General features: G+C 39.4%; 1 protein-coding gene across 1 annotated transcript in view; it reads right to left on the reverse strand.

Annotated features, from left to right (window-relative positions):
- Positions 1-19,176, reverse strand: part of PLCB1 (phospholipase C beta 1) — an 865,647-nt gene that overhangs the window by 91,493 nt on the left and 754,978 nt on the right. The window contains exons 26-27 of the mRNA XM_069768815.1: positions 17,950-18,169; positions 8,586-8,766 (exon numbers count right to left, since the gene is read on the reverse strand). Coding sequence (XP_069624916.1) covers positions 8,586-8,766; positions 17,950-18,169 — 401 coding nt within the window. The remainder of the gene's footprint in view (positions 1-8,585; positions 8,767-17,949; positions 18,170-19,176) is intronic.

The raw sequence follows: 19,176 nt of genomic DNA on the forward strand, positions 1-19,176 counted from the left end.
TCTCTTATCTTTGCAGATTTGGGCGTTTTCAAAAAATAGCTGACAAGAAATGTTATTGCTGCCGGTGCAGAAGCCGATTATCTCAACTGTCCGTCAGCTAAACATGTAATTATCCTTCAGAATAGTTAGTCTCTAATTTTTTATAATTTATACTTCAGACCCTTATATATATTTTCTCCTGAGTAGCGAGACAATATCTGTGCTCATCACCAGCACAAGTAATTAGCAGCAATGATTCAGAATCCGTCCTCACAGGTTACCAGATAAACCCTGGTTATTAGTGTTGATCGATACCGTCCGATACTTGAAAGTATCGGTATCGGATAGTATCGGCCGATACCCGAAAAATATCGGATATCGCCGATACCGATATCCGATACCAATACAAGTCAATGGGACACCAAGTATCGGAAGGTATCCTGATGGTTCCCAGGGTCTGAAGGAGAGGAAACTCTCCTTCAGGCCCTGGGATCCATATTAATGTGTAAAATAAAGAATTAAAATAAAAAATATTGATATATTCACCTCTCCGGCGGCCCCTGGACATCACGCTGGTAACCGACAGGCTTCTTTGTTTAAAATGAGCGCGTTTAGGAGCTGCGAATGACGTCGCGGCTTCTGATTGGTCGCGTGCCGCCCATGTGACCGCCACGCGACCAATCAGAAGCCGCGACGTCATTCTCATTCACTAAACTCCTAATGCTAGGAATTTAGGACCTGCGAACGACGTTGCGGCTTCTGATTGGTCACGTGGCGGTCACATGGGCGGCACGCGACCAATCAGAAGCCGCGACGTCATTCGCAGCTCCTAAACGCGCTCATTTTAAACAAAGAAGCCTGTCGGTTACCAGCGTGATGTCCAGGGGCCGCCGGAGAGGTGAATATATCAATATTTTTTATTTTAATTCTTTATTTTACACATCCCTATGGATCCGATACCGATACCCGATACCACAAAAGTATCGGATCTCGGTATCGGAATTCCGATACCGTAAGTATTGGCCGATACCCGATACTTGCGGTATCGGAATGCTCAACACTACTGGTTACATTTCCCATAACTCGCTGGATATGGAATGATTGACAATTCCCAGCAATTATCTACAATGCTTTGGAAAACCTTCTATGATTTTAAGCTTTGTTGGATGTAATTATTTTTCTTTATATTTCCAGGTTCATTATTTGATGTGATTTGAGATTTATCTAAATATCTTCATCTCATCTACCTGTGATGGAGGTAAGAATGAATCCTCCACTATCGTCAGCAATCAGTAATAAGTGATTTTTACAGTATTGAGAATCCTAAGTCTCTAATTTAGTCTCTTATTGAGTTTTATCATTTAAAGTTAAATTCTTTTATATATTTTGCCTTTTTCTCATCACTTAGGGAGACAATCAGTTTACATCTCCATCACAAGCAGCTAACAGCAAACGTTCAGAATCCACTTCTTCAGAATGACACAAAGCTTCGAACATGTATTTTTCAGGTATTTTTGTGTTTTTCCTCTATTTATATACGTTCTTCATGTCAATACTAAATCATTGCAAGTAACAATCATTCTTGTTTTCAAGAAGTGCAAGTGGGCATGATAATGTAAGCAAGGTGTAATAATAGAAGAAATGCAATATAGGTTTTATTGCTGGATTAATTTTCAACAATTATTATTTTTTCTTGCTGTACAATTATTTAATTCTGGCTGAGAAAGGAAGTAATTGATGAAAGTTATCAGCCTACTGCTGCGGAACAATCGCCAACACACAATCTGACGGGCGAGATAAGTCCCTCAAACATTACATGCCGTATAGATCTATTATGAGTACACTCACCATAGTTGTATGGTTCATGTTGCATTTTTCTAACATTACACTAATATTGGCAACTTCCTATTTTGAATTTCCAAATTGGCCTTGTTTGTAGACAATGTATAATGCAATATTTCATGTCTATTTCAACCTCAGCTGATGACCAAAAATATAATGTTGAAGTTGCCTTTGCTTAGATTGTTTCATTTGATAGCCTGTACATATTGTCAATTGTTTTAAAAACATGTCTTTTAATTGTTTTCAGGTTAATGAGAAATGTGACTTATCACTTCTATACAGGCATGACACATCTTGGAAGATAAAAGTGAATACCTGCACCGACCTGCACTGAGAACATGACCAGATACAGTTTCCAAGACCTGGAGAATCTCTACATGTGTTTTTCTTGCTCAGACCTGCTCAGAAATAGATATGGCGTTGGACATCTGAACTTTAATAGTTATAACTTGTTTTTTTTTCTTCTAATTTTTCTGAGTTAGATATAAATACCATTAACAATAAATATATTAATTATTTCTAGTTTTGGATTTTGTTCTGAAAATCAATGACTGTTACATATTACAATCATTGTTGTCTACTTGTGTTATTCAACCATCATCTGCCTTGAACAGCCAAGAGGAGCGGAGCTCTGTCCGTGGCTGTTAAACTGTTAAATGCCGCTGTCAATCTGTGACAGTAGCATTTAATGTACACTGGCAGAGGGCTCACCGTTCTATGTGTCTATTGGTGCCCTAGTGAAGTGATCGTGGTTCGTTGATGGATTGCCATTATGACCGGCAGTCTGCTGATGACCCCCGTGCCGGTCATGATGGTTCTCCTGTGAAAACCAATCCGTGGCTGGCGTTCATAGGGGACCATGATTTTTGTTATATACAGCAATCCTGTGGCATTGGTGTGCCACAGCCACAAGCGATTAGATGATTGCAAGTTTGGTAGTACACACAAAATATGGTCGCCTGGTTCTGTTTTGGAACAATTACAACTAAGTAGGCCCACACACTTTTGGACTTTCGTCTAACCCCCAGCTTCAATATTTCTTCTATTTCCCACTGGATATCTGCCTTTATCTGTAAAGAAACCCGGTATGCTGACTATCTGATGGTTGAGTGGTTGCCTTTATTTACATGATGAAAGGCCTCTGAAGTCCTTCCTGGTGAATACATCTAGATAGGGAGCCATTATATCACACAATTAGGACCTCTGTTCTGATGATAATTAAGGATTTATTAGAGCATCTTCAAGAGGTCGTGCCTCCTGGGTAGAGATGAGCAAACTTTTCAAGGTTTGGATCGGCAAACTCGCCAATGTTCTCCGAACATGTTTGCTGGACAGTTCAACATACATATCCGAACCTCATTAAATACAATAGAAGGCAAAACCACACGCATAGACAACACCTTCATTGGGGCCAAAATCTTCCAAAACAGCTCAAACTAGAGGTAGACACCAGGAAATGTGGCATCAATTGACCCAGAGTACAATAGTATAACTGCACAGCATGAATGCATGGGACAAGGCTTGGGTTAGCATTTCTAGCTTTAACATTGAGCAGTAACAGGTGAATGAATGACAGGTGTAGTCCTGGTGCTCTAAGAGCCCTGCCAAATTCAGGCAACACACATGTAGGAGACCCAACTTAGAGTCCATACATTTCCAAAAATTAGGGATAGACACCAGGAATTGTGGCATCAATAGACCCACAGTAGAAATTTGATAATGGCAGAGAAGCAGTCTGCCATGGGCCACCCACGAGGTACAGTTGGAACCAGAAGTTTGCATACACTACATAAAAAGACACATATGGATGTTTTTCTCAATATCTGACATGAATTCAGAATAAACCTTCCCCATTTTAGGTCAATTAGGATTACCGTAACTATTAACATTTGCCAAATAATGAGAGAGAGAGAATGTTTAAGGCATTTTTATTACATACTGCAAAGTCAAAAGTTTACATACATGTCATTAGTATTTGGTACCATTGCCCTAAAACTGAATGACTTGGTTTAAATGTTTGGGATATTCTTCCACAAGCTTCTAACAATAGTTGGTCGGAATTTGGGCCCATTCCTCCTGACATAACTGGTGTAACTGATATAGGTTTGTAGGTCACTTTGCTCACACCGGCCATTTCATATTTGCCCATAACTTTTCAATAGGATTGAGATCAGGGCTTTGTGATGGCCACTCCAAAACATTGACTTTGTTGTCCTTAAGCCACTTTGTTACCATTTTGGCAGTATGCTTCGGCTCATTGTCCATTTGGAAGACCCATTACTGCCAAGTTTTAACTTCCTGACTGATATATTGAGATGTTGCTTCAGTATTGCCACATAATCTTCTTTTATCATGATGCTATCTATTTTTTTAAGTGCTCCAGTCCCGCCTGCAACAAAACAACCCCACAACATGATGCTGTCACCCCCGTGTTTCACAGTTGTGTTTGTTTCCTTAGGCTTCCAAGCTTCTCCCTTTTCCCCAAACAGTTTAATTTTAGTTCCATCAGACTACAGAACATGTCTCCAAAAATCAAGGTCTTTGTTCCTGTGTGCATTTGCAAACAATCTGTTTTTCTTTTCTTTTTGAGTAATGGCTTCCTCCTGGCAGAGTGGCCTTTCAGGCCATGTTGATATAGTACTTCCAAAGTCTGTCATCATCCTCACAAGGCCTTTTGCTTTTGTCCTTGGTTTGACATGTGGGACCAATGTACCTTCATCTATGTGACACAAAACCCGTCTCATTCCTGAAAGCTGGACATTCCCATCTTGTTTGTACTTGCGTATAATTGTTTGTACAGATGAACGAAGCACCTTCAGGTATCTTGAAATTGTGCACAAGGATAAAGGTACCGTTACACTAAACGATTTACCAACGATCACGACCAGCGATACGACCTGGCCGTGATCGTTGGTAAATCATTGTGTGGTCGCTGGGGAGCTGTCACACAGACAGCTCTCTCCAGCGATCAACGATCAGGGGAAAGACTTAGGCATCGTTGAAACTGTCTTCAACGATGCCGAAGTCCCCCTGCAGCACCCGGGTAACCATCGGGTTACTAAGAGCAGGGCCGCGCTTAGTATCCCGATATTTACCCTGGTTACCATTGTAAAAGTAAAAAAAAAAAAAAAACAGTACATACTCACATTCTGATGGCTGTCACGTCCCCCGGCGTCCACAGGGTTAAAACTGCTTTCGGCAGGAGCGCTGCTAATGCAAGCGCTCCGGCCGACAGCTTCCCTGCACTGACTGTGTGAGCGCCGGTCATAAAGCAGAGCACAGCGGTGACGTCACCGCTGTTACTGCCGGCACTGACAGTCAGTGCAGGGAAGCTCTTGGCCGGAGCGCTTGCATTAGCAGCGCTCCTGCCGAAAGCAGTTCTAACCCTGTGGACGGCGGGGGACGTGACAGACATCAGAATGTGAGTATGTACTGTTTTTTTTTTACTTTTACAATGGTAGCCAGGGTAAATATTGGATTACTAAGCGCGGCCCTGCGCTTAGTAACCCGATATTTACCCTAGTTACAAGTGAACACATCGCTGGATCGTCATCACACACGCCGATCCAGCGATGACAGCGGGTGATCAGCGACCAAAAAAAGGTCCTAATCATTCCCCACGACCAACGATCTCCCAGCAGGGGCCTGATCGTTGGTCGCTGTCACACAATAACAAGATCGTTAGCGGGATCGTTGCTACGTCACAAAAAGCGTGACGTTGCAATGATATCCTTAACGATATCGTTATGTTTGAAGGTACCTTTAACCAGACTTCTGCAAGTCCACAATTCTCTTCCTGATATCTTGGCTGATTTCTTTAGACTTTCCTATGATGCTACACAAAGAAGCAGTGTGTTTCAGGTGTGCATTAAAATACATCCACAGGTGTGTCTCTAGTTAACTCAGATGTTGCCAAAAAATCAGAAGCTTGTTTAAAGAAATAGTAATCTTAGTGTATGTAAACTTTTGACTTTGCAGTAAGTAATAAAAATGCCTTCAAAATTATTTCTCTCTCATTATTCTGGCATTTGGCAAATATTAATAATTATGGTAATCCTAATTGACCTAAAACGGGAAAGGTTTATCCTGATTTCATCTCAGACCTGGACCTGTGACGCCCATCTTACCGGGCCGCCCCCTCTGGGTGAGTATAACATAACTTATTTTACTTCACTTGCAGGTCGGACCGGGGGCTCATGTACAGCATTATAGAATGCTATAGATAAGCCCTGAAAGGCAGTGGCCGCATCTTATAGCGGCAAAATCTGCTGACAGGTTCCCTTGAAGTAAATGTAACTTAACTGCGATTATTATGCAGAATAGAGTACTGTATTTTCCGGCGTATAAGACGACTTTTTAACACCCTGAAAATCATCTCAAAAGTCGGGGGTCGTCTTATACGCCAGGTACGGCATGTGCAGGGAGCGGTCCTGTATGGTTCCCAGGATCTGGAGGAGAGGAGACTCTCCTACAGGCCCTGGGATCCATATTCATGTAAAAAAAAGAATAAAAATAAAAAATATGGGATATACTTACACTCCGACGGCCCGTGGCTCTCAGCGGTGCAAGCAGCGGCCTCCGTTCCTAAGGATGCATTGAGCGAAGGACCTTCGATGACGTCACTGTCACGCGACCGGTCACACGACTGTGATGTCATCGAAGGTCCTTCGCTCAAAGAATCTTTAGGAACGGAGGCCGTTGCTTGCACCGGTGAGAGCCGGGGGCCGTCAGAGGGTAAGTATATCCCATATTTTTTATTTTTATTCTTTTTTTTACATGAATATGGATCCCAGGTCCTGAAGGAGAGTCTCCTCTCCTCCAGACCCTGGGAACCATCCGCACCGCATACGCCGTATAAGATGACTGGGCGTATAAGATAACCCCCGTCTTATACGGCGAGCATATCCCAAACTCCATATTTTATATGGAAAAGTTGGAGGTCGTCTTATACACCCAGTCATCTTAGACACCAGAAAATACGGTACTTTATTCCAGTAGTCTAATTCAGTACCTATTATGCAGCATAGATAGAAACAATATCTTTTGCAATGTAGTCCAATGTGCCATAATCTAGTGAGATACCCTCAGCTGTGCCTTGTAAGTAAGGCCCTATGACCCGGGGCTCTGGAAGTGATGCCGAGAACATTCTATAAATTGATAGCATTCCTGGAAGCTTCCACTGCAGTGAAAATCCCTATTACTGCTGACGGCGTGGACCTCCACAGAGAATTGTTTCTACATTCTATACACATGGAAATTCTAAACTGCCCAAAAATGAGGCAATAATTAGCCCAAAGCTGAACACACGGAAACCGCAATTACCGTATTGTTATTTGTGAGAGAAGACCTTTGCATTCTAAAACAATGAACAATTCATCTATGAAATAATTATTACAGGAACAGTTGGCCCATTCATGTGTGAAGTAGATTTAATTCTGAACAAATATTAATTTAAATGGCGCCCTGGGGGATGCTTTAATTGTAACCCTACCCCAAGTACATAGCAGAAACACCAAGGATAATTATTGTAAATGATCCGAGAATGGAAATTGCCTAAAAATACTTTTAGATTAATTGCGAAAATTGTGAATTGCTATTTTAGGTAAAGAATACGTGTTGACTTGCATATAAAATATGAAGGTTTCATTCCTAAAAGATCAGGTGATTTGTTTAATAGGATTCCTATTGAATCCCAGAGCAGCAAACAGCTTCTTGTGAACCAAGTAAGGCTTATGTGCGGAAGCTGCACGTCTCCATGTTATATCATGAGCTACAGTACAGTATTCAAACACAGGTAATGCATGACTTGTTATGGGAACCTTAAAGGGGTTGTCCTCTTGTATGGAATAGATGACCTATGTTTATGCCATCAACATCAGATTGGTGTGGCAGCTGACACCTGGCCCCCACCAACCAGCTGTTACCGTTCTGGCGGTGGCAAGTGTACAGAAACGGAACACCACCGCACCATCGCACTGATTAATGGCTGCTACCAGGTCCTGCATATCAGATCCAAGTAATGCATATCAGTTCCTGTTGATTGGTAGCTATCAGCAGCACCGGGGAGCAGCCACTAATCAGTATGATGGAGCAGTGGTGTTCCACTTCTATATTGTTTACATCCAGCCGCTGCCAGACTTGGTGGCAGCTGATCCGTGAGGACCTTAATTAAGAACCCCTTAAACATAATACAGTTTCTATGAACATAGTTTTATGAACTAAAAGGATCATGGAAAAACAAAGAGCCTTATGGTAACTGACAATTACCAATGCAGTCATGAGAGGAGATGAGCAAACTTTTTGAAATTCGAATCGATAGATTGGCCAAATTTTTCAGAATAAAGAGTAATGCATTGCTTCCAATTGCCCTGAAAAACACAAAATACACTATTCTCTTTACCTCAGACCCTAGACTCCCTCACTGCTTTGCTGTCACACACTCTCAGTTAGTTGTGGCATCCTCTCACTATTTAGATTCATAATGACTGCTGCATTCTCTACCTCTTCTTTTATACAGGCTATGATGGTCCCTCCTGATTGGTTGTGCTATACCATATGATAGCTGCAAGGCATTATGGGGAAGCTTAGACAAGGTCATGTGATTCTTCTCCAGCTGATGTGATCTTTTGTAATGACGGGTTCATCAAATTCTTAAAAATACAACTCAAATTTGATTTACATCCGATGAATTTGCTCATCTCTACTGTTAACAAAAATAATCGGAAACACAATGCACATGCAGAAGAGAGCGTGCTCCTACTGACCTGCTTGATATGTTCTCTTTTCTGGTATTTCTCGCTGTAATACTGTTCTTGTCGGAGATTGAGAAGCTGCTGCTGCTGTTGTTCTTTCAGCTCAACTAACTTCTGAGCCATTTCTGAATCTAGTGCAGCTAAATCTTGTTCTACAGCAGAGGAATTATGATCTGGACTCCCAGATTCACACCTGCAAGTAAGTAAGTAAGAAAAAATGCCATAAATATGACGACACATGAGCCCTACTAGAAACATTATATGTTATTGCTCCTGTGCTGAAGCCTGATATCATGATATGTATTAAAATTACATCAGACATGACATCGGGTGGGTCTTCTGCAAAGGTTGGGAGGACCCTAAACCCTTATCTAATATAATTATAGGGAATCTTCCGCTGGGAGTTCCGTCTGAATCAAATATTTACACATATTTGCACAGAAACCCCGATGTAAGCGCTCAGCACAAAGCGCAGGATAAATGTGCGTTGAGCCTTACTGCGATCTTTGGGAGGCACAATGAACAAAGCAATTGCAGGTGAAGACTTGATTTTATTTATTACGCCGTTCCTTGTGCGGTATAAGTGATTAGATGACTTTATTCTTCAGGTTGGCACGATTACAGCAATACCAGATTTATATTGGGGTTTTTTTGTTTGCTATTACACACTAAGAGACACTTTTAATTGCAATAACTAGTTTTTGCCTTGCCACGTTTGGACAGTTATAATTTTTCCATATTTCAGCCGTATGTATTAATGCTTTATAACCAGCATGTTCATGTCCTTGGAACTATTCCCGGTTTTAAGACATTATGTATTCACTTGTTTTTTTAATGTAATACTGTAATAAACTTTTTAAGGTTTTATTATTAAATAGATCTCTTCTTTTTTGTCCACTTAATTACTTTATGGACACTATCATACTTTTCGGTGTATCCTACGTATTCTATCCGACTGATTGTAACCTATGTATTGAATATACAGCAGTCTCAGTGTTTCCTATGTGATGTACAGAGCAGTTTTGGTGTATCCTATGTGATATTTCCAGCAGTCTCAGTATGCAGGTATCTGATAAATGATGCTGTCACTGTGTAATTTACAGGAAATCACAGACTGATATCCAGTCTACACGTTAGTGCATGTTCTGGACAGGCTGTCAGACTGGAGATCAGATGATCCAATTTTATATAATAGGGGGGGACTGCAACTCAGTTGGGATGAAATAAATTAAACAGCAAAAATTTTGATGCTGTGAAAGTATATACATTCATGGCCAAAAGTGTTAGCACCGTTGAAAATATTGCAGAAAATAATGTATTTCTTACACAAAATAATTGCAATTACACATGTCTTATTCTAAACACGTTTATTTCCTTTTCTGTGTATTGGAACAACACAAACAAAACAGTGAAAAAAAGGCAAAGTGGACATAATTTCACACAAAAGCTAAAAATGGGCAGGATAAAACTGCTGGCACCTTTCCCAAATTGTGGGTAAACAACTTTGTTTCAAGCATGTTATGCTCCTTCAAACTCACCAGTGGCAAGTACCAGGTGTGGGCAATAGGAAAATCTCACCTGAGACCAGATAAAAGGAGAGAAATTGATTCAATCTTTGCATTGTGTGTCTATGTGTACCACACTAAGCATGGGGAACAGAAAGAGGAGAAGAGAACTGTCTGAGGGTTTGAGAAACAAAATTGTTGAACAATATCAACAATCTCAAGGTTAAAAATCCATCTCCAGAGATATTGATGTTTCTTTGTCCATGGTGCGCAACATAATCAAGAAGTTTACAATCCACGCCACTTTAGCTAATCTTCCTGGTTGTGGATAACAGAGAAAAATTGATGAAAGGTTGCAACACAGGATAGTCCAAATGGAGGATATGCAGCCCCAATCAAGTTCAAAAGAATTCAAGCTGTCCTGCAGGCTCAGGGTGCATAAGTCTCAGGACGAACTATCCGTTGACATTTGAATGAAATGAAATGCTATGGCAGGAGACCCAGCAGAACCACTCTGTTGACACAGACACATAAAAAAGCTACACTGCTGTTTGCCAAAATGTTCGTTAGTAAGCCAAAATCCTTCTGAGAAAGTGTCTTGTGGACAGATGAGAACATCATTCTACGGTTTACCAAAAATGGGATAAGGTCTACAAATAAAAGAACCCAGTACCTACAGTTAAATATGGTGGTGGTTAAAATATGTTTTAAAGTTGTTTTCCTGTCTCTGGCACTGGGTGCCCTGACTGTGTGCAAGGCATCATAGAATCTGAAGATTACCAAAGAATTTTGGGTCGAAATGTAGTGCCCAGTGTAAGAAAGCTCAGTTTGCGTCCTAGATCATGGGTCTTTCAGCAGGATAATGACCCCAAACATACTTCAAGAAACATCCAGAAATGGATGTAAACAAAGCACTCAAGAGTTCTGAAAAGGCACGCAATAAGTCCGGATCTAAATCACATTGAACATCTATGTAGAGATCTTGAAATTGCTGTTGTGAGAAGGAACCCTTCAAATATGAGAGACCTCGAGCAGTTTGCAATAGAAAAGTGGTTCAAAATTCCAGTTGAGAGGTGTAAGAAGCTTGCTGATGGTTACAGGAAGTGATTGCAATTATTTATTCCAAAGAGCGTGCAACCAAATATTAAGTTGAGGGTACCAAAAATTTTGTCTAGACAACTTTTTCGGGGTTTGTGTGAAATGATGTCTAATTTGCGTTTTTTGCTCTGTTTTTGTGTGTTGTTCCAATACACACAAAGAAAATAAACATGTGTACATCAAAATGTATAATTGCAATAATTTTCTGGGAGAAATACTTAATTTTCTGGAACAATTTCACGGTTGCCAACACTTTCAGCTATAAGTATATATGTGCAGAGAAAAACATGGCTGTGAAATCTGGTGACAGATCTACTTTCTTACTTTGCATTCTGTGGCATTATTGTATGAACCCAACATATTTGGGTTCTGTGTAATGGTAATATTTTGAGCACTGCATGATGGTATTATTTATGAGAAGAGAAAACCAAAATATAATAAACCGGAATCCTAGAAAATATATAAACCAAAAAAAAAGAACAACAAGGATCCCTAAAATGTAACTTTTAATAGAACAAGTTAAAAGACTCTATTTATCATAATCATTTAAAAACTTGAGAAGATATTCAATGTACCTAAACAACCCTATGTCACAGTACAATGAATCCTGCCTGACAGTGGAGGTTGGCACCCTAATTTTCTACTGTAGGCGCCCCCACTCCTCGACGGCTCACCCTTTAAATTCCCTGAAAAACACCTACAATACAGGAAGACTGGTGAGCCCTAAAGCGCAATCCCTATGATACCAACTGCCTGACAGTGGAGGTAGACACCCTAATTTGCTGCGGCAGGTGCCCCCACTCAACGGTGGCTGACCCTAGGGTCCCTCACAATCCCTACAGTAAGGATAGACAAAAGGTAAATGTCCCAAATACACCTCTGGTACCCGTAAGAAAAAAAGAAAAAAATGGAAAAAATATACAAAAATAAATAAATAGAACAAAAGTAAATAGTATGAATAAAACTCAGAGTAATAGTACTCAAAGGAGAAAATGCAAAGTTCTATGACTTGACCCACAAGGATATACGGGTAAGCAGAGTGCAGAAATATATATTTGTCCAAATGAAGTTTTTGAACAGCACGAGAGTGCACTGATGTAAAGGTACAAATATTCAAAAAGAAATATATTAAAATATTTTACACACACTCCTCTATCTGCTGAAAAAGTCCCATCTTGTCTTACTACAGGATGTCTTGTAGCATAAGAGTGCTCTATGTGAGGATACAATCACTCAATCATAAATGGATATATATATATGCACCCATACGTTTATTGTAATCTAATAATCAACAGAGTAACACTCGGTACCTATTTTGCCACCACAAGATGTGAACAGATAATCAAAGATAGTCATAAATGGGTCTTCCAGGTAGCAGAAAAGTAATGACAACAATTATGGGCAACAATTTAAAGAGAACTCCCCAGCATAGCATATATCCAAAAACAAAGACACAATCGTCTTGCTCATGCAGATAATCAAAGTATGATGCCCATGGGCATTGTCTGGGGACTTTCTGACAGATACTGATCACGATCATCTTTATCAAATCATCTGTACTTCTGGGTCTAGCTGGAGTAATATTACTCTGAGTTATATTCATACTATTTATTTTTGTTATATTTATTTATTTTTGTATATTTTTTCCTTTTTTCTTACGGGTACCAGAGGTGTATTTGGGACATTACCTTTTGTCTATCCTTACTGTAGGGATTGTGAGGGACCCTAGGGTCAGCCACCGTTGAGTGGGGGCACCTGCCGCAGCAAATTAAGGTGTCTACCTCCACTGTCAGGCAGTTGGTATCATAGGGATTGCGATTTAGGGCTCACCAGTCTTCCTGTATTGCAGGTGTTTTTCAGGTAATTTAAAGGTTGAGCTGTCGAGGAGTGGGGGCGCCTACCGTAGAAAATTAGGGTGCCAACCTCCACTGTCAGGCAGGATTCATTGTAGTGTGACATATGGTTGTTTAGGTACATTGAATATCTTCTCACCTTTTTAAATGATAATAATAAATAGAGTCTTTTAACTTGTTCTATTAAAAGTTACATTTTAGGGATCCTTGTTCTTTTTTTTTTGGTTTATATATGGTATTATTTATGCACAATGTATGACATATGTAAATGTGGTTGCCCCTCTGCAATATGTTACGATCTGAGCAGTTCATTAATAGCTTTCATGTTCATCGCCCGGACTGCGGGCTCAGTGCACCTCACCAATTTCATTGCACTTAATATCAGCTACAACCTCTGACTCTCTGGAGATCTCAATATTGGAATCCGTGAAAGAGAAAATTGCCATGTTTTCATTACAAGGCTCATAAGATTTGTAATTTCATAATTTTCACTGTCAGCAAAAATGTTTTTTTTCCCTTCTTTTCTGAACGGTGACAATATCACCAATAAAAGTCTTTATAAGGATTCATTCACTGCAAAATCCAGCAAAATGCTGATGTGGCTCGTGTTATTTTCTGCTACAAGAATCATTATTACAATCCATTGATAAACCCGCACTGTACTTTGAATGCAGCTGCCAACGAAAGATCTATCCAGCCACAAATTACTTTTCCACTATAACGTGAGAACCGGCCCCGTCTCTCACTTTGAACGTTTACCGCCGGTTTAGACGCGGCACGTTCAATGTGTTGAAGCTTAACGATAAAAAGGTGCATTACTTTAATGGATAAAGAAATGGAAAATGTTTTATAACGGCTGTGGGCCTATGTGTCTTCTTTATTTAAGATGGCAATTGAAGACTAGGATGAGACAACAAAAAAAAAAAACAACACTTTATACCTATGAATTCGAAAGCCAAGAAAAGCCATAGACGCAAAAAAAATCTGCTAAATAATTTTTTGATATGTCATATACACATTTTAGGATATGATGACATTAGCAGACTTTAGTTTTTAGCATTAATTAAGAGAATGATTGTATATGCTCGAAATCTGTTACAGCTAAGACCAACTTGCGGTCGAAACGCGTTAACATGATGTTGCCTTTTTCCTGTGATGCCTAAGTGAACTTTTTATTTAAGAGTCAATAAAGGATTTCTAGGTTTTTATAAAAGAAAATTCATCAAGCTTTTTCTTAATCGATTTTGGAATACTGTCAATACAATTATTACTGAAAGTACCTATCACATGTTACAAATATAAATATGTTTTTTTTAGCCTGGCCTAAAATGCCACTGTTTTCCTGAACCTGGCCTTGTGTTTCTTTTATTCCTACATCTCTCTGTTCCTGAGATCCATCTCTATTTTTCCTGTATGGAAACCTGCATTTTTAACTAAGTAGGCGTGTTCCTCAACTCTTCTTTGTGAAAGTCTTCTTGAAGGCTACAAAACCAAAAGAGCAAAAAAAAAAGTCAATGTATCACGTCATAAAAAGATGTAAACTTTATTTTTAAAAAATGGTGTGCAATGGGCATACAAACAAATGAAAAGAGGGCACACATTCAAAAAGAGTAACAATATAATATAAAATTGTACATAAAAATGACTGGGGAAGGGAACCCACTGTGTTACAAATACAGCCGATGATAGCCAATGGCAGGATGTATATAAAAGACCTATAGCAGGACCTATAGTATGATGGATACAGACTACATAATGCAAATATTGGCTCACAAAATAAACAAATAAGGTGCGTATAATTAATTTTGTATCAGAAACGCACTACTGAAGGAACATTAAATATTAATATATTAATTTTCATTAAATCTTTCTAAAACAGATGTTCCCGTTTAACGGAATCCAACCACAAGAATTAAATTACTCAAAAACAAAAATAGTCAGCTAAATGACACTGAGCACTGGGCTCGGGGCCACCGAACTCTCTGCCCCCCGGTAGCTACGCTACTGGTTAGCAGCCTATTAAAGCAATATTTGCAACCCCACTAATCCAGGACTACCCCTCTAGTGTAACTCTGGAAAGCCCTTGATATAGATAAACAAAAAATGGCATGAATAACAACATAAAAGGGCACAAAGGTATTTATCTTAATCATGTACAAGATTCTCTAAACACTGGATTATGAAATGGTAACCCCATAAATGAAGTTTAAATGTTCCTGATTAAAAAAATGGTTTTGACGAGTTTCATCCTGGGGGATGGACAAGATTCATCATGTGCTGCTGATCCTAAGTGTTCATTATTGTCTGTAACCCTGTGTACACTGCAATCTGTATGAATGATGAAGGTCATTGCATGACCGAAACGTCTTCTTTATTTTTGGATTGCTTGCATACAATAAAATGATCTTCTTACAACATTTGCCTTTGTGCCAAGTTTTCGACAAGATACTAATGAGAAATGACAAAGGGAAAAAGTATGGAACACATGAAGAAAGAGGTGGAAAATCATGACACCAGCCAAAATATATCAGTAATTAGAAAGCAATTCTGTCACTCAGTGAAAACTGATATCAGCTGGTTAAACTGATGGACTATAAAAAGTTATCTCATTATCGAGGTGCCAGACGAGAAACATCTTATGATGCATAAAACCAATGAGGTGTCTTAAGACCTTTGTAACCTTATTGTTGCAAAACATACTGATGGAATTGGTTACTGAAGAATTTATAAACTAGTGAAGGTTCCAGTGAGTACTGTTAGGGACATAAATCGAGAGTGGGAAGATTATCATTTCACCATAAACTGGCCATTACCAGGTGCTCCCCATAATATTTCAGACAGAGAATTGAAAAGAGTTGTGCAAGAAGAGATGTACAAGACCCAAGGACTGCCTGTGGATAGCTACAGAAAGACGTGGAATTAGCAGGTACAATTGTTTCAAAGAAAACTGTATGTAATGCACTCAACCTCCATGTCCTGCATGCACACTGAACATGCAAGACTCCATTGCAGGGCAAAAAGCATGTTCAAGCACATTTAAAGTTTGCTCAACAACATTCAGACAAGCCTGTGAAATACTGGGAGAATACAGTCTTGTCAGATGAGACCAAAATTGAACTCTTTGTATGTCATAACACACAACATTTTTGTATGCCAATAGGCACTGCATATTACTGCAAAAACACCATACTAACAGTGACGTTTAGAGGTGGGAACATCATGATGAGGGGCTGTTTTTCAGCACATGGTACTGGCAAACTTCATATGATTAAAGGAATGATGAATGGACAAATGTACAGAGACATTCTTGATAAAAAAATTTCTGCCATCTACCAGGCAGATGAAGCTGAAATGATAGTGGACAGAGCTCAGAGTTCATAGAAGGAGCCCACGGGAGCTTCAGGATGTGAAGAGTGTTAGTGTGGAAGTATGGGCCAAGATCACACCTGAGCAATGCATGCATCTAGTTTCTCCATACAAGAGGCATCTTGAAAGCTGTCATCACCAACAAACGATTTTGTACACAGCATTAAATACATTTCAGTAAACATGTTCAATACTTTTTCCCTGTGTCATTTCTCATTACTACACATAACTTAATTTATTGACATCTATGGTTCCAGTTCTTTGCCTGTGTGGATTTGATGGTTTGTTACGGACATCTGGTGAGAATTTCATTTCAACAGCACCTATAGAAATATATTTACTTAGAAAATTGGTGACGTGTTCAATACTTCTTTCATTCACTGTATGTGAAACTTCTACCCACTTACAAAACATATTTCTATTTGCATTATGTGGTCTGCATCCATCATATTATAGCTCCTCCTATAGCCCTTTTATATACATCCTGGCATTGCCTATCTTTGCATGTATGTATAACATAGCAGGTTCCATCACCCTCACCCAGGAATTTTTATTCACAATTTCATATTATATTGTTACAATTTTTGATGTGCGCTCTCTTCTCGCTTGTTTCTATGCCCACTGCACACCAATTCTATTGATTAATAAAGTTTATACCTTTTGATGCTGTGATACATTCACTTATTAGTCTGTTCGGCCCTATTGTCTGTATATACGCACGCAAAATTGTTTTCTATAGATACATATACATAATCATGGCTACTTCTGCCTCAATACCATATAACAATCATTTGTGTGCATATATAGATCATCCCTCGTTCCTTTGATCTTTCTTCTTGAAGACCATGCTCAGTTGGCTATAAAGATTAGATTTATAAACCGGGAAGGGGGACGACATATATCGGAAATAGAGAGGCACAGGAACAAAAAATAAATAACGCCACATTCAGGAGAAAATAAACATTTACATTAGGTAAAAAATACATATTTGGTGGTAGTGCCCTACAGGAAGGACATCATACAGCCCCCAGGTGGCAGCTTAACAGCACTACCTAAATTATCCAAATAAAAGCATTTGCACCCGGGTATATCAGAGGTGCCCTATGACGTAGAAATAATGTGACTATGAAATTAAAAAGATTGAAAAACATTGAAAAACAGCACTACCTTTGCCATACAGGTTGTGCCTGGTATTGCACCTCAGCTCCATTGACGTGAATAGCGTAACACTGCAGTAACAAACAACCTACAGGCAGGGTTGGTGAGGATTTTGGATGAAGGCAGTAATGTTTTTCTAATAGTAAATGCATATAATTTAATATTACATTTTGTCACAAGCCTACGGTCCCTTCACTAGCAATTTGACCATAGAAGTGGCACACCCATAAGGCCAGCCCCGCTGCGAGCTCTGACCTAGTAGCTACCGACGTGGTGTTCCTGGACGGCAACTTATTATGCGCCATCATTTCCGGAAACCTGTATTTCTGCAAGTATATCATGAAAATCCAATTTTGCTCACAGCTCCTGTGACATCTACAGCAATCGATTCCTTACTTCTTTTTGCTGTCTCTCCTTGCAGTCTTCTCGAGGGTTGCCCGCCTCCTTAAATAATCGTTCTGGATCTCATTGTACTTAGTGGTGTGCTCCTTGATCAGGTCTGTGGTTTTCTTATGGTGTTTTTTAACGAGATCCTTCATTTCTTTATAATGTTTCTTTTGCAATTTCACAAACGTCTTCTGTTGTTTCAGTTCATCGATAGTCTGAGCCTCCACCTCTGGTGGGGAAAAAAGTAATAGAAAAAAAATGATGGCACCTGCTTTATTTCTGCAATAATTTGCAACTTTTTTCTCTATTCACACAACAACCTGACAAATTTACTATAAATACGACAGGAATGGACTGAAAATTTAGCGTAAACCTGCAGTAGTGGTCTGCTCCTCCTAAAATATTAGGCACACCTTAAAAGAAATAGACACATTTGGAGCCTTTTTTTATTACTTCAATGTGTGTATTTTTGGCCAATAATAATTTTACAATTGGGCTTCTTTGAAAACATTTCAAATCTTTAGCCTCTGTTTCTGGCCATGTGCACACAATGAGTATTTGGTGAGATTATTTACTCAGTATTTGTAACCCAAACGCAGGAGTGGGAGAAAAATACAGAAGTGGTGGTGACATGTTTACATTACTTTTACTTTGATTGTTCCACTCCTGATTTTGGCCACTGCACCAAGGCAATCGGGAAGAGCCAAGGCTAAGTGCCAAAATTGGCGCATCCAATGGATGCGGATGAGGCTGGGATGAAGTGAATATCCATGGCCCTTCCCAGCCTTTTAATATCAGCCCCCAGCTCTCTGCTTTGCCTTAGCTGGTTACTAAAGATATGGGGGACCACACAATTTTTTTTAGGGTCCCCTCATTTTTAATAATAACCAGTAAAGGCAAAGCAGAAAACTGACCACCAGCTGTCTGCTTTCCCATGGCTGGTTATTAAAAATAAAAATACTTTTAGCTCAATCCAAATAAAAACTCCTCAATGGAGGGAAATATATTTAGAACTGTTTTCCAGAAAACTGGTGTATTTTTGCATATGGACTTTTAAATTTCAATAAGTATGTAAATGTCTACTTTTTTCCTGTATTAAAAAAAAACTTCCTGTCCTCAATGAGTTTAGGTTAAAGAAATCTATGAAACTAATGATTAAATACATTGTCAGTATCATACAAGGATTGCATACCAGCAAACGTCCTCCTGACTGTGCAAAAGTCCCCCCAGAACCCA

Source organism: Ranitomeya imitator, chromosome 5 (genome assembly GCF_032444005.1).
Source record: "Ranitomeya imitator isolate aRanImi1 chromosome 5, aRanImi1.pri, whole genome shotgun sequence".
Classification (NCBI taxonomy): domain Eukaryota; kingdom Metazoa; phylum Chordata; class Amphibia; order Anura; family Dendrobatidae; genus Ranitomeya; species Ranitomeya imitator.